At 44.8% G+C, this 16,581-nt stretch overlaps 1 protein-coding gene and 1 non-coding gene across 5 annotated transcripts in view; one reads left to right on the top strand and one right to left on the bottom strand.

Annotated features, from left to right (window-relative positions):
- The window catches only part of FSD1L (fibronectin type III and SPRY domain containing 1 like), a 65,634-nt gene extending 54,177 nt beyond the window's left edge, over positions 1-11,457 (bottom strand). For 3 of the 4 annotated variants that reach the window (XM_038770088.1, XM_038770090.1, XM_038770091.1), the window contains exons 1-2: positions 6,859-6,916; positions 1,199-1,294 (exon numbers count right to left, since the gene is read on the bottom strand). In XM_038770088.1, coding sequence (XP_038626016.1) covers positions 1,199-1,294; positions 6,859-6,873 — 111 coding nt within the window. In that variant the 5' untranslated portion in view covers positions 6,874-6,916. Of the gene's footprint in view, positions 1-1,198; positions 1,295-6,858; positions 6,917-11,389 lie in introns of those variants that run through there. The other variant, XM_038770089.1, reaches the window with a different exon arrangement.
- Positions 11,458-15,482: 4,025 nt separating this feature from the next.
- On the top strand, positions 15,483-15,620 carry LOC119948330. The gene has a single exon (XR_005456734.1). It is a non-coding gene; the product is annotated as a small nucleolar RNA SNORA7 (small nucleolar RNA).
- The last annotated feature ends 961 nt before the right edge of the window (positions 15,621-16,581 follow it).

Genomic DNA, 16,581 nt, shown 5'->3' with positions numbered 1-16,581 from the left:
TGACAATCTGATTTAACAAATCGCGACCTAAAAACACAATTCCACTGCCATATTTATAGGAACAAAACAAGTTCAGATGCAATTTTTTGCTTCAACCCGATTTTATTACACATCACCCAAACGAAAAAAAAAAACTAAAGTCTACTTGTCAGTACTGGAGTGGAGTGCTCTAATTAAAAATAGAAATACAAATATCAATACACCCTATATGAAGGGTACAAAGAAATAACCAATGGCAGCTCAGAATATGAAATCATAAATTGTTCCACTCTGAGTGAATGAATGAATGAATAATACAAACGGTAGAAAACTAGAAAAACATGGCTCGGACAATGTTGTTATCAGATGAAGTGGATTACTAGGAGGAAGGGCAATAACCCCAAAGTAGCTCTCCAGCTCATTAAGGGCAGAGAACATGTCTGCTAATTCTGTTGTATTGTACCCTCCAAAGAGCTCAGTACAGTGCTCTGCACTTAGTAAATGCCCAATAAATGTGACTGACTCATCATTAATGTCAGAGACCAAGCAAGTGGAGGGACCCATGTGGCCTACAGCCAGTGGCTGTGGAAGCTCCCTCTTCCCACCAGGCAATACAGGAGTTAAGTCCTACCTCTCCCTTCTCCCCCGGCCCACCTCCCTTGGACAGCAGAGGGGAGGCAGAAGCTAGTTTTGTTAATTAAAATGTCAGGACGGTTCTGACAGTTTCTCACTGACAACTCTCTGTCTGGAGAAGTGAGGTATCCAATAATCGTCCCCTTGACGTTGGGCTTACATAGCTTAATGGTTGATATTTTTGCTTGTTGAATTTGAATTTGTTTCCCCTGTTGATTGTGTTAGTTCTTATTGTTCTACCTGTCTATCCTCACTCTCGGAGACCGAGTCCCTCGAGGGCCAGGGTCCTAACTAACTTTCGTGTGAAGATCCCGGTGCTGCTCAATACGGTGCTTTGTACATTGTAAGCATTTAATTCATGTTAGCAATAAGGAGTAGCTCTTTTTGAGCAGAAGCCTAGTAGGGAGCAGGGGACAAGGAGGAAAAGGCGAAAAAAGTGCCAGGCACTGCAAAGAGTAAACATGGCAGCACAATGTGGCTGGGACTCTGGGTCCTGCATTGAACTGAGTTAGCAAGATCTTATGCTGTGGACTGAAAGGTACATTTCAAACATTTTGGGAGCAGATTAGGGAGAAAACGCTCATACCTGTACTCCTTTTAGGGTATGATTCAGTGTATCAACAAAGTTCTGAATTTCATCGTTTTTGTTTGCCAGAGTTGTGATAATCCTTTGTAGAGCTTCCTAGGATTGGGAGGAAAAAATAACAATAATTAAATGAAAATTAACATGCACTGAGGGGTCTTCTCTTTGTGAGAGTTATCAACTTTAAGGCCCTAGCTCAAATGAAAAAACTGCCTCTATTTCCAAATACAGTAGAACCTAAACATTGATTCTCACCATTCATCAGCTCCCTAAGTCAATATCAATTTGAGCTGTTTGTTGGTCAAAGCCTGGAATTACAGAATATGGATTTTTAAAATCTGATTTCATTTTCTGAAGCATTTGTTTTTGACATCTGGTTTATTCACACCAGGGTATATTTAACAACAAACTCACACAGAAGAACACAGAATAGTACTTAAAAGCAAGAGAAGAAGATACCTTTTTATATTAGGCCCTAGCCAATTTAGAGAGGATACCACCAAACCATTACCCAATCAATTGGGTATGTTATTCTAGCATGTTGCAGGGGAAGAGGTGGAGAGACCTCAGGATTCTCCTGACTGCATCCCTTGCGAAGTGAGTGAGCAGGATGGAGAGATGCAGTCACAGTGACTGTATCTTCCTGTTTCTACCCAGGTTTGCATTCTATATTTTCATCAAAATGCATTTTAGGAATGGATACCAGAATTCCAAATTCACAGGTGGTTATTTGGGAGTTTAGAAAAAAATACCTTGACTCCATGAAGAACTCCAAGAAATAGAATAAACATGTACACAAAATCATCATCTCCTAAGCACAGTATCCTATTTCTCCCAGCCCGACTAGCCTTACCAGAACAAAAACATAAAACGAATGGCTTCTTCGCCCTTCCCTTATCTTTTAGTAACGTATTATTTTTTTATAAAAATTAGATCCTTATGTCAAAGATATCACTTCCAGGAAACAATCAACACTCAAAATTATAAATGGGGGAACTTCAAGTTCTACCAGCTGAACTGGGAAGGCTAGCTAACAAGATAGGATATAGGATTACAATGTGTTTCCAAAAGAATAAGGATTAATTCATTTACAAAGGCTGCCAGTAGATCAAGTAACATGGGAAATCAAGAGACAAAAGAATTTAAAAGTGGAAAGATTCTCAAATTCAGAATTAACAGACCAATTGGAAGATTATAAAAACCAACAAGAATAAAATGTATACAACTTAGTTCCCAATGACGGCATCTGTGTGGCTGCTACTGATGACTGATGATGATGAGGGGATATTGAAAACCTGCAACTGGGTTAGACTTTGCTGCTCGTGCACTTTTTATGCATCATTCACAAGGAAAAGGGACACCAAACTGATCACTTTCACTTTCAGGTTCTATGTTTCACTTTTCTAAATCTGTACCAAAAAACCCAGATTTTAACAATCAGTGGTTTTTATTGAGCACTTATTGTGTGCAGAGCACTGTACTAGGTACTAGGTGCTTGGGGGAGGAAGTACAATGCAACAGAATCAGTAGACACGTTCCCTGCCCATAACGAGCTTACAGTTTAAAAGTCAAGGATATTACATTTTGTGGGCCTGAAATTCCCATGCAAAATATTATTAGACAGCAACTTTTTAAATGGTTACTATCCTTCACTCTTTCATTTGATTGCGTACCTTTTCCCTTTTGAAAAATAAAACAACTTTATCCATGGTAGCTAAGCTAGATTTACTTGGGTGGCATGGTGGATAGAGCGCAGCCTGGTGGATAGAGCGCGGCCTGGGAAGTCAGGAGATCTGGGTTCTAATCTCAGCCCTGCCAGTTGCCTGCTGTGTGACCTTAGGCAAGTCATCTCATGCCTCTGTGCCTCAGTTTCCTCATCTGTAAAATGAGGATTCATTTCCTGTTCTCCCCCTTCTTAGACTGTGAGCTCCACATGGGACAAGGACTGCATCCAATCTGATTTGTGCTTAGTACAGTGCACAGGCTAAATGCCATTACTATTATTATGTATTTCTCCTCATCCTCTCTTGAGAATCTCTTCTATTCATTTTATTTCCCTCCTCTTGCAGACTCAGATCACCCTAAGATCAACGAGTGAATGCTTCCCCTTTCCACTTCAGTGAAATTAGCACTTTGTGAACAGGGAACATGTCTACCAACTCTACTGTATTGTACTCTAAGCGTTCAATGAATATCACTGATTCCAGCCATTTTTCACCTTGCCACAACTCTTTCATTTAAGATCACCAACTAGCTCGATTTTTTCTTCTCATTCTTAGATTTAGTGTCATAACAGTTTTACCTGATTCACAAAAATGCTATCTGCTTGAAAAGCAATTCTCCAAAGGGACTTTTTAAACATAAAAGAAAATGGAATATGGCGATTCTACTCCAAACTTTATATTACCAAGAAAAACCCAAGTACTCAGGCTAAATTGTAACTTGCCTAGAAACAATGCCATAGGAAATATGCTTGAGACAATAAAAAAATTACAGTTTATTCCTCTAGCCCTTCTATGCAGTCATAAACATCAACAGGCTACAAATAATCATTAACATAGCATAAATTTCAGATGAGATTAACCTTTGAAGCCTGATCTTCAAAGAAACTGTTAATTGTAAATTTTGCTCCAAGGTGTACTAACTCAACAAAGCACTGTTTCACTTCTTTGCCGAATCTATAGCACAACATAATATGCTTATCTTAACTACTGCAGGCTAGATCTCAAAGTCTAGCTGGATTCAGTTTTATTGGTGTAGGGAAGTGATTTTGACAAGAAAAAATGAACCACACTATATATCTATTGACCACTGAAAATATTAATGTTTCAGGCGCCTTAATGGTTGGCATTTCTCCCAACCCGTACTGGTCTGGAAACCCAAATACAGTTAGATGCAAAGCAACCCAGTGTTGATGCTTTTTAAAAGCCCTACTTTAAAAGCCCATAAAGGGCAGAGAAAAAAAACCCATCATATGGACAGTTAGCTCCCGCTGCATAGACATCGAAGCATTGATTTTATGATTCTGCAGAAACTTGAATGCTCAATCTCCCCAACTCCTATTCCATCCCCAATCCCAAATTCTGAGATTCTATACACCTAAAAATGTGTTCAAACTACAAAAGGACATCATTAAAATACTTTTGGCACCCAACAAACCCACCTATACTTTACCCATCTTTGTTTAACAATGTACTCTGACTAAATATCAGTATCCTCTTTTGTAATCTATGAAGTAATGCTGTGGGTCTTTTGTCTCCCGGTTGCCTCTCCTACTCAAAGCTATTACGTTTTCTTCATCTCCTCGGGGTTCGTTGCTAACACAACACTGTCATCCTAGTTATTTCTTCAGACAGATTAGCCCGACCAGCTGCTGGCCCATTTGTTGACCGGCGGCCATCACATCTCCGTCTGTAAGTCTCTTTCTCACTTAAGCCTTGGATCCTATTATTACTGGCAAGTTGCACGAGTCAGAAATTCCATGCCTCTTTCAATACACTTACAGGATCTCATTTGGCGCTGTCACTCGGAAATCATTTTATAGTCATACCCGAGAAACAGCCTGTTTTATGATGTGAAGGCAAAGGTGGAGAGCGGCTTCTCAGGCTGAGCTTAGGGAGTGGCCAGGCAAAAGATCAACAATCCGCCACCGTGTAAAAGTTTCCTCTGACGCCAGACTGCCACAGCCTAAATTCTGTGACACTAAATTGAGGTAGCAAAGGCTTTGGGGAAAAAAGGGCAACAATTCTGTTTTGGTCCTCTGGGCTATGGTGTGGGAAGAGAAAAATGCTTGGTAAAAACTGTATTTAAAATGACACTGTCCAGAACGTTTAGAAAATGATCTCACTTGTCTAGTGATTAAAAAGGGTACAACGTAATTTATTCCTTACCAATACCGGTTAGAATATAAAGTTCTACTCAAGTTGGGAGATAAATTCAGAATGCCAACTTTTACCCTAATAGATAATAAGCATAGAACCTGTTCATTAAAAACAAAAACACCTTAATCCAGTGATACAGTGCTAGGACAAAATGAATCATTTGATGCAGATGTTCTTTTTGATCACTGGAATAAAACGATGTTCAAATCACTGTTCGACTATAGTGGGAAATTGATGTTTATGGTTTGTGTCAATTATGGCTTCTGGAAAGTAAGGCTAAGTTGAAAATATATCCTTTAGATGGCAACATATCCAAGTACCTGAAACAAACCTGAAACTTTTCTTTGAAAAGTTGCAAGAATTTTACACTAATTTTTTGCCGTACGGTATTTGTAAATATAATCGTTGCTTATACCGAACACATGCAAAAAACAATATGTAAAATGCCAAGATATGTTAGGTGGAAAATAGTTTAATACTGGATGAAATAAAAAATGATTAAACTATATTTTAACTGTAAGCTTGTCATTAAGACACCTAAATTCTCTCATATGATCCCCCCAAATCAGCAGGATGGTCCTTTCAGAATTTTTTTTAAAAAAATTTAACATGTTTCCCAGTTCACCCTAGAATGATCTCTTGGCAGGGGGGGGGGGTCTGTCTCTTTTTGTGGCCTGCTAAATTATTGATAAAATTGGTCTTCTGCTCCTCTAAACGCTGCCCTACGTTTCAAATACTTTACATCGCGATCGAGAAAAGTTGTCCCTGAACCTAACAGTGAAAATTCCAATTGTGCGTACAGTAAGTTTTAAGATACTGACGATTCTCCCCAAACTTCCCAAAGAGGTAACAACAAAGTATTCGAGCTGTGTTTTTCTTGAGTTGTCGAAAACTGCAAAGCCACTGCCATTCTTGTCTTGTCTTACGAAAAGTACTCTTTTCGTAACCCCAGTAATAATAATCATTATTCAAGAAGCCTAACATTCAACCCACGGGAAGAAAAGGTTCGAACCTGTCAGTTGTCACGACGGGATCTAAATCACTGTAGTGAGGCCTGGAGTTAATGCTAGATAAAACCACAGGGGTTTGTCCCACAGTAACAGTCCTCTAGACTGTAAGCCGGTTGTGGGGAGGGACTGTCGCTCTTTATTGCTGTACTGTACTTTCCAAGCGCTTAGTACAGTGCTCTGCACACAGTCAGCTCTCAATAAATACGTCCGAGTGGACACACTGACCTAAGTATATATGAAATACCGATAAAATGAAGACGGCAGAAATCCCAAACAAACCCGTTTTCTTCAATAAAACGCTCGGCGAAGATCTCAGGCGAATCGCAGGTCTGGGAAAAGCCGATCGGGGGGGGCGGTGGCTGCTTGACAATACGTGGAGGCGGAAAAGGGGGGAGAATAAGGTCTTGGGGAAGAGGAGCTCCAGCTGCGATTTTTCGAGCCCTACCCCCTTTCCCCAACCACTGCACACACACAGACACACAAACTGACCAGAATCTCCTCACAGGCCTCCCCAAGTAAAGATTTCCGGTCACCCCCTCCCAGAGAACCTGTGGCTGGGCCGGAGGAGGGGTGCTAACCCCAGTACACAAAACAGCAGTTCTTTCCGAGCCCTCCCACCGCAACGCGCGGCCCCTCAAATCCCCGGGCGGGGGAGGAGTGCGCGGGGTCGGGGAGGCCCCGGCTCTGCGTTCTCCAGGGGGCCACCTCGCCATCCGGCCCGTCCCCCGGAGTGAGAGAGGCGAGGGAAGGCTCCCCGCCGCGGTTGACTCACTTTCTGGGAGTCCATGGTGAGGCCTCGCGGAGGAAACGGGGTAGACGGCCACCGCCCCCTCGACCGTTACTGCTGCGATGCCGCCCGCCCCGCCCTCTCCAAGATACTGCCGCCCAACGCGCTTGCGCAGTTCCCTCCCTTCACTTCAGGCCCCTTCCAGTTAGCGGGGATGGAACGTCCGGCCCTGAGGCCGACAGAACGGGCCCGGGGGAAGGGAGGGGGCTAGGGCGCATGCGCACTGGTGGTGGGGGAATGCCTCCACAGATCTCCTCACGCTCGGTGATCTGTGGAAAGGGGGTCGAGTGAGGAGGTCGGGCCGGAGCCCCAGGAGTTACATTTGGGCCATCTGTTAAACGGTCACGAATAATGGCGATATTTATTAATAATAATAATAATTGTGGTATTTGTTAAACGCTTACTATGTATTAAGCGCTGGGGTGGATGCAAGAAAATCGGGTTGGACCCAATCTCTTACCCCACGTGGGGCTCACTGTCTCATTAACCCCCATTTTGCAGATGAAGTAACTGAGGCGCAGGAGAAGTGAAACGACTTGCCCAAGGTCACAGCCCGCGAGTTAAGCGTTTACTGCAAGCCGAGCGCTGTACTGCATGGTCTTCTAGACTGTCAGCCCGTTGCGGACAGGGATTATCTCTATTTGTTCCTGAATTGTCTTTTCCAAGCGCTTAGTACAGTGCTCCTCAAAAATCTCCAGTGGCTATCAATCAATCTGCGCATCAGGCAGAAACTCCTCACCCTGGGCTTCAAGGCTCTCCATCACCTCGCCCCCTCCTACCTCACCTCCCTTCTCTCCTTCTACAGCCCACCCCGCACCCTCCGCTCCTCTGCTGCTGATTGCCTCACCGTACCTCGTTCTCGCCTGTCCCGCCATCGACCCCCGGCCCACGTCATTCCCCGGGCCTGGAATGCCCTCCCTCTAACCATCCGCCAAGCTAGCTCTCTTCCTCCCTTCAAGGCCCTACTGAGAGCTCACCTCCTCCAGGAGGCCTTCCCAGACTGAGCCCCTTCCTTCCTCTCCCCCCTCCATCCCCCCATCTTACCTCCTTCCCTTCCCCACAGCACCTGTATATATGTATATATGTACATATTTATTACTCTATTTATTTATTTATTTTACTTGTACATATCTATTCTATTTATTTTATTTTGTTAGTATGTTTGGTTTTGTCTCCCCCTTTTAGACTGTGAGCCCACTGTTGGGTAGGGACTGTTTCTATATGTTGCCAATTTGTACTTCCCAAGAGCTTAGTACAGTGCTCTGCACACAGTAAGCGCTCAATAAATACGATTGATGATGATGATGCTCTGCACACAATAAGCGCTCAATAAATACGATTGAGTGAATGAGTGAGAAGCGTTCTCGACCACCTCGCCCACGGTAGGGGAGGTCAACCCCCATCTTCCAAGTATTCCAAATGTCAAGGTGTGGCTGACGTTATTCCAATTAAATCATTGGCCTGGACGAGCCCTCTAAATGATCACTTCCCTACTGTAACCCTCGATTTCCTTCCTCTTTTGTGCTTCATTCCCCTCTCGTTTCCCAGAGGGGTTCTGAGGATTGAGTGGAGTCTTTAGAGAAAAGTGCTATGGAATCAGGCACTGTTACTTTTGAGGCCCTCATAGGGTTGCACCTGCTACCACCTCCCCATATCCTTCCTGCACCCCCCCCCCCCACCAAATCCCAGGCCTACCCACAACTTTGCCGCTGATATCCACGGGTCATGTTAGCAAAGGTCTCTAGCGCATGGTGGCCCACTATGTAGTGGCAGAAGCGAGCCTAGGTGGCCACGCTTGGGGGCAGAGAGGTGTGGGCCCAGGTGGGAGGAAGGGAAAGATAAGGGGAAAATGGGGGGAAAGGGAAGAGCCAACATCTGCACGGTCCCAACCATTGATAATAATAACAATAATAATAATAATGGTATTTGTTAAGCACTTACTTTGGGCCAGGCACTGTTCTAAGCACTGGGGTGGATACAAGCAAATTGGGGTGGACACAGTCCCTGTCCCAAGTTGGGCTCACAGTCTCAATCCCCATTTTACAGATGAGGTAACTGAGGCCCCGAGAACTGAAGTGACTTCCCCAAGGTCACACAGCAGCCTGGCTTAGAACCCATGACCTTCTAACTCCTAGGCCCATGCTCTATCCATTCCAATCAATCAATCAATCAATCAATCGTATTTATTGAGCGCTTACTGTGTGCAGAGCACTGTACTAAGCGCTTGGGAAGTACAAGTTGGCAACATATAGAGACAGTCCCTACCCAACAGTGGGCTCACAGTCTAGAAGGGGGAGACAGAGCACAAAACCAAACGTATTAACAAAATAAAATAAATAGAATAGATATGTACAAGTAAAATAAATACATAAATAAATAAATAGAGTAATAAATATGTACATATATACATATATACAGGTGCTGTGGGGATGGGAAGGAGGTAAGACGGGGGATGGAGAGGGGGACGAGGGGGAGAGGAAGGAGGGGGCTCAGTCTGGGAAGGCCTCCTGGAGGAGGTGAGCTCTCAGCAGGGCTTTGAAGGGAGGAAGAGAGCTAGCTTGGCGGATGTGGGGAGGGAGGGCATTCCAGGCCAGGGGGATGACGTGGGCCGGGGGTCGACGGCGGGACAGGTGAGAACGAGGCACAGTGAGAAGGTTAGCAGCAGAGGAGCGGAGGGTACGTGCTGGGCTGTAGAAGGAAAGAAGGGAGGTGAGGTAAGAGGGGGCAAGGTGATGGAGAGCCTTGAAGCCAAGAGTGAGGAGTTTTTGCCTGATGCGTAGGTTGACTGGTAGCCACTGGAGATTTTTGAGGAGGGGAGTAACATGCCCAGAGCGTTTCTGCACAAAGATGATCCAGGCAGCAGCGTGAAGTATAGATTGAAGTAGGGAGAGACAGGAGGATGGGAGGTCAGAGAGGAGGCTGATGCAGTAATCAGAGTGGATGTGAGAAGCAGCGTGGCCTAGTGGAAAGAGCATGAGCCTGGGAGTCAGGGGACCTGGGTCCTAATCCCAGCTCTGTCACTTGCCTGCTGGGTGACTGTGGAGAAATCACTTCGCTTCTCTGTGCCTCAGTTTCCTCATCTGTAAAATGGGAGTTAAATACCTGTTCTCCCTCCCTCTTAGACTCTGAGCCTCAAGTAGGGTAGGGACTGTGTGTGGCCCAATTATTTTCTATCTTCACCAGTGCTTAGTAAAGTACTTGGTATATAGTGCTTAACAAATACAATTATTGTATTTATTTCTACCCTCTCCCAGCACTCATATAAATATATACCTATGAATAAATGATTGTACAGTCAAGTTATTCTGATTACCCTATTTGTATCTCTCTTCCCCCATTAAAGTGTAAGGTCCTGGTAGGCTGGAACATGTCTCGTGCTTCAGTTGTCGTTTCCTAAGTGCTTAGGATGGAACGTCACACCCAATGGGCATTCAGTAAACACCTCTGCTATTAGATTGTAAACTCCTCCACTGGATTGTAAACTCATCGAGGGCCAAGATCACATATGATAATTCTGCTGTAGTCTCCCAAATGCTTAGTAATCAATCACTCAGTCAATCAGTGGTAGACTGTGAGCCTGTTGTTGGGTAGGCACCGTCTCTATATGTTGCCAACTTGTACTTCCCAAGCGCTTAGTACAGTGCTCGGCACACAGTAAGCGCTCAATAAATACGATTGAATGAATGAATGGTATTTATTTAATGCTTACTGTGTGCCGAGCACTGTACTAAGCACTGGAGAGAGTACACTATAACAGAGTAGGTAGATGTTCCCTGTCCACGATGAGCTGACGGTCCAGAGGACTGTAGAATACAGTGCTCTGCATACAGTAGGCAATCAAACATGACTATTCATTGATACTCCTTCAATTTTTGTGGGCCATAGCAGCTCTGCTGTCATCCTGGGTCTCATTCCTGCTGCTGCGGGACTTTCCTTCTCCCGGGCCAGAAACCGTAACAGCAGTAATGTTTTCCAATATATGGAGTCTTTGGATTATTGCATCTAAATTATTCTTCACCTGATAATAATAATAATGATAATGGTATTTGTTAAGCGCTTACTATGTGCCAAGCACTGTATTAAGCGCTGGGGTGGATACAAGCAAATCAGGTTGGACACAGTTCCTGGGGCTCACAGTCTCAATCCCCATTTTACAGATGAGGTAACTGAGGCCCAGAGAAGTGAAGTGACTTACCCAAAGTCACACAGCAGACAAGTGACAAATGTCCTTAATTCCAGGCAGTACAAGTTCCCCAACGGAGAGAGAACATATGACTCTAAGGAAGAGTTTTGTGGCCTATTCACCCCACTCTCAATCCCACAGCATCGATGTACATATTTTAAATTATATATTATGAACGACTTATATTAATGTCTGTCTGCCCCTCTAGACAGCAAACTCCCTGTGGGCAGAGAACATGCCTGCAACTTGGTTATATTGTGTACTCCCAAGTGCTTAGTACAGTGCTCTGCCCGTAGTAGGCACCCAGTGTATACCAGTGACTGATTGACTGACCTGCTCAGACTCCATGATGGTTCTGTAGCACCATAAACTCCGTCTCTTCCCTCCTTAATTCGTAGATTGACAGCCACTTGAGTGCCAGGGACCATATTTAATTTTCTCCTTGTTCTGTTTTCCCAGCTCTTCGTGCAGTGCTCTGTACCAGGATTACTAATTGGTCAGTGATTTGGAAGCCACTAGAGAATATCCCTGGGGAGAAGAAATTAGGGACAATTCTCAGGGAGTTTTGCTGCCACATAGTGGCTGAACAAGAGAAGCTAAATGGAGCCAACATTCAGAAAAGGTGTTTTGCCTATCCACCTACCACTAATAGGGTTCCATGGCAGGATTATTCATCTGTACCCAATAAAAAGGTGTTAAAGGAGATGCTTATATTACGTGGTTAACTAGCACTGGACTGGGAGTGAGGCGTCTAGGGCTCTAATCCCGGTTCCACCACTGCTGTGTGACTGTGCCTCTGTTTCCTCCTCTGTGAAATGAGGTAAATATCCGCTCTCCCTCCCCCTTAGACTGTAAACCCCATGTGGGACAGAGACTGTCTGATCTGATTATATCGTACCTACCCTAGTGCTTAGCACATTTCTTGGTACATAAGAAGTGCTTAACAAGCACCACAATAATAATAATAATAACATATATTCACAATAATAATAAAGCAAGAAAGAGTCTACCTGAAGCTCAGAGTCTTAAGGCAGACTGGCAGGATGGTGACTGTTACTGCATTAGATTCCTGACAGGAAGTCAGCACGCAGTTCCCTTTCCCACAAGGGGCTCGCAGTCCCTCATCCCCATTTTCCAGATGAAGAAAATGAGGTCCAGAAAGGTTGTGACTTGCCCAAGGTCATACACCTGGCCAGTAGCAGAGTTGGGACTAGAACCAGGTCTCCTGACTCCCAGGCCCGTGCTCTTTCCACTAAGCCACAACACAAGCTGTTTCACAACTCTTTGGGTTTAAATGAAAATGGAACAGAATATATTTGCACAGTTCAGAAATAACTTTATTTGTGATTCTTTTGGAAATTAACATTGGCTTGGTCCCATGGAAATATGGAGATAGTTCTCTGAACACAAAATGTGTTTTAAGGTTAATTTAGAAAACCCTGCCTTCTTCTTCTTATAAGGCTTCTTCAATCAATCAATCAATGAATCGAATCCATTGAGCACTTACTGCATGCAAAGCGCTGTACTAAGCGCTCGGGACAGTACAATAGAACAGAGTTGGTAGACATAATCCCTGCCCACAACCAGCACCTGCAGGGTTTTCTCTCCTGTGTCTCCTTAGGGCTTGCTGGTGGAAAAGTGGAGTGTTGCTTCTGTTTCCTTCTACCCTGGCTGAACTGTACCATGGTTGCAGCTTCGCGCTGCTGACTGCCACTGATGGCTCTGCTTCTGGCCACTTCCGGCTGCCAGAGAAGAGCTAAAAAGTGGCCCATGGGAGACCTACCCATCCTCCCAGGGGGGCTGGTTCCCAAAGGCATGAAAGTTTCCTCATGGAATTTCTTTTTATGGTATTTGTTAAATGCTATGTGGTAGGCACTGAACTAAGCGCTGGGGTAGATCCAAGCAAATCGGGTTGGACACAGTCCCTATCCCTTGTGGGGCTCATAATCTTAATGCCCGTTTTACAGATGAGATAACTGTGGCCTGATGAAGTGACTTGCCCAAGGTCACACAGCAGAGCTGAGATTAAAACCCAGGTCCTCTGACTCCCAGGCCCGTGCTCTTTCCAGTAGTCCAAGCTGCCTCACAGCATTCAACCCACTATCAACGTTGGGTTTTTGCCGCATGGTATCACTCACCTCTATTCATGTTGTGGTCCACTTTGACCTTTAGGTCCTTTTCTGTCATATTTGTGTCGTCTGTCTTCCCAGTTGTCATCTCTGTAATTCCATTTTTGGTTCCTAAGGGCACTAAACTTGCAGATGTCATCCCGCTGATGTCGAGGAGCCGTTCTTTAATCTGTCATGGACCTTGTCATCCTACTTCTATTTTCCAAGGTGTGTGCAGTCCCACTTGGGGCCAAATCACCTGCAAACTCTTAATTCCATCATCAGAGCGCTGATAGATAGAAAAGAACATTAGCTCCAAGATCCTCCTCTGTGATTCAGTTAGGTCTGGTACATGTATGAATTGTGTAATTAGACATTTGTAAAGTTGCATGTCTACAGATGAGTCAATTAATAATGAATTCACGGTTAGTAATAATATAAAGATTACAATTCTACATCTTTTGAGTAGAAAGCCATAAAATTCTAGTCCTGTTAATTGCTTTCTCGTTGATGCCGGGCCAGCAGACTCCTCAAGATGCCAATGAATTATGCCCAGTGTATCGGTTTGGCGCTTCAATTTATCATCATTCTCTTTTCAGTTGGGAAGAAACCTCTGAACTCCTACCTAAAATAGCTGGGGAGCTTGTAGTGGCCAGGGAATGTCTGCCAATTTGGCTGTAGTGAACCCTCCCAGGAGCTCGGTCCAATGCTCACCCCACAGTAATCCCCATTTTTCAAGTGAGGGAATTGAGGCCCAGAGAAGTGAAGTAGTAATAATGGTACTTTCCAAGCACTTAGTACAGTACTCTGCAAATAGTGCTCAATAAAAACGATTGAATGAATAAATACGACTGAAGGAATGAACCACAGAGAAAGTGAATGCAGCACGCAGCAGGAATGTGGGGAAATCATGGCAGCAGATGGCAAAAGTATCACTTTTTTTTCAGAACGTTCTCTCTTCTCTCCCTTTGAAATTCTGTACATGCTATTTTGCCTTTTGCTTTCCTTCTGGATCGGCATCTAAAGGGAAGAATTCCTCACTTGAACCTGGGCCTCTGTTCTGGATTTATTCTGGTAGAGGAGTGCCCAGCAGAGGGTACTATTACGTCGTGTAAGTCTTCCTTCTAGGTCTCTAGGAGGAGCTTCTAGATTAATAAATATTTCCAGATCCAGGGACAGGAAGTCCAGTTCCAAAGCTGTTAGAAGGATAGGGAATGATGAGGGCTCTATTTCCACAGTGCAAATTAAATGAAAGCTTTGTCATTGCTAGGTTGAGACATGAGTGTGTGTGTGTGTATGTGTTGTGTGCACACACACTCGTGCATAGAAAGTGTAAGGCCCATCTCTAGGAACGAAAACCGCTACAATATCCTTTAGCTCCTATTGTATTTATTCTTGTCTCAGACTTTTTATGTTGTTCTTCTGTTCTTAGAGCTTCATCTTTCCTTGTTTTTCCATCGTCAAGCCACCCTGCCTTTTCTTAGATTGTGAACCCCTTGAGGCAGGGGTTCAGGTCTAATTCTCACCCTTGTATTTTTTTGCCAGAGCTTAGTACAGTGATCTCTGCACAGAATAGGCATTTAATAAAATCTATTACTATTACTACCAGAAAGGGGAGCTTCAGTTCTTTGGGCACTTGGAATGATTTATCATGTATTTATCAAGTAAATAGACCTCGGATGACTTAAGAGCAAAAAGGGCTGTTTTTTATTTGTTAATAGAGAGCAGTGAGGGAGGGAGGGACGCCACAAATCTTCAGGCAATGCAACAAGAGGGACGTAAGGTAGTGCTCACACAACACCATCCAAAGCAACAAATCTACAAAGCCAAAGATGAAATGTTTGACTTTTCAAGTTGGGATAAACTACACAACCTTTCAAAAGGCTTGCCCTGTGTTTCAACTTTACGACAGATCAGTTTCAAGTAAATGAAACTAGCCTCCTCCAGGAACACAGGGGGCTCCCAAGAGGGTCAGAAAAATAAGGAAAAAAATTTTAAAAGCCAGGGTGGTAAGGTAAAATGGAGGGAAGGTGGGGAATGGGAGTCAGGGGAGAGTGGGGGAGACCAGGGAGTTGGGAAGATGGGAGTTACCTGATCATCAGATGGGGTGGCCAGAGAAAGTCGATGAATCAGTCAATCAATCAATGATAGGTAGAAATTGGACACGGTTCCTGGTCCTTGTGGGGAGGGGGGCGCTCCCAGTCTAAAAATAAAAAGGACAAGAGGGGATTGGCAACAGATGCATAAGGAGAATGAAACAAAAGGTGGAGTTGCCAAACAGAGAAGGGCAGCATTTTAGGTTCCTTGGGGCTCATAATCCCCTCTCAGCATCACACCTGGAGAGTTTCCAGTACCCTACCAGTCTCGACTATGGGAGGGAGAGTCAAGCAGAGGCATACCCATTCCATTCCTAGCTTGGCCAGTGGCTAGTGAGTGGAAGGCAATCTACTGCAAGTCAAAACTCACCTGTGCTGGACAGCAGCGGCACAGGAGAGAGTCAAGGGTGGAGACACAAGTTTACTGCGTGGAAGGCAGCAATGGTAAACCACTTCCTGATTTTTACAAAGAAAATTCTATGGACACATTACCAGAACGATCGCAGATGGAGGTGGGGGTTCTGGGAGAGATGTGTCCATGATATCGCTATGGGTTGGAGACGATTCGACAGCATAAGGCAAGATAAGGGGCTCATAATAATAATTGTGGTATTTGTTACGCGCTTAATATATGTCAGGTACTAAGCGCTGGGGTGGATATAAGCAAATTAGGTTGTCCCATGTAGGGCTCACAGTTTCAGTCTCCATTTTCCAGATGAGGTAACTGAGGCCCAGATAAGTGAAGTGACTTGCCCAAGATCACCCCGCAGACAAGTGGTGGAGCCGGGATTACCATCCGTGGCCTTTTGACTCTCAGGCCCGTGCTGCTATCCACCAGAAGTGAGCACTCAAACAGCAGCCACCGCCACAGTCTCCCAGGGTTCTGTGGGGGGAGGTCCTGGGCCAAGGCTGCTTTTCTCTGTCCCGCTGGGGTGGCGGGAGGCAGGTCGGGATGGAGGTTCCTAGGTGAAGCAGAAGAGAGCCAGGGCGGGATCCAGGGGAGGCAGTGTGGAGGTCCAGCGGAGGAGGACGCCAAGTCAGTTGGTCAGTCCATCATATTTATTGAGCATTTACGGTGTGCAGAGCACTGTACTAAGCGCTTGGGAGAGTACGATAGAACAATAAACAGACACATTCCCTGCCCACAATAAGCTTCCAGTATAGCAGGAGCTCACAGTCTAGCCGAGGATGCTGGATGTCCCCTTGGGAAGGAGGTGGCCTTGGTGGATTGGTTCAGCTGTCTGGTGGACAGGGAGGCCTTAGGGGCTCTTCAGCCGCTTAGATTCTCCCAGCCCGCAAAGCACAAGGCAGGCTGGAGGAG

The sequence above is a fragment of the Tachyglossus aculeatus genome, chromosome X4, assembly GCF_015852505.1.
Source record: "Tachyglossus aculeatus isolate mTacAcu1 chromosome X4, mTacAcu1.pri, whole genome shotgun sequence".
Lineage (NCBI taxonomy): Eukaryota > Metazoa > Chordata > Mammalia > Monotremata > Tachyglossidae > Tachyglossus > Tachyglossus aculeatus.
This window is presented reverse-complemented; position numbering and strand designations above follow the sequence as displayed.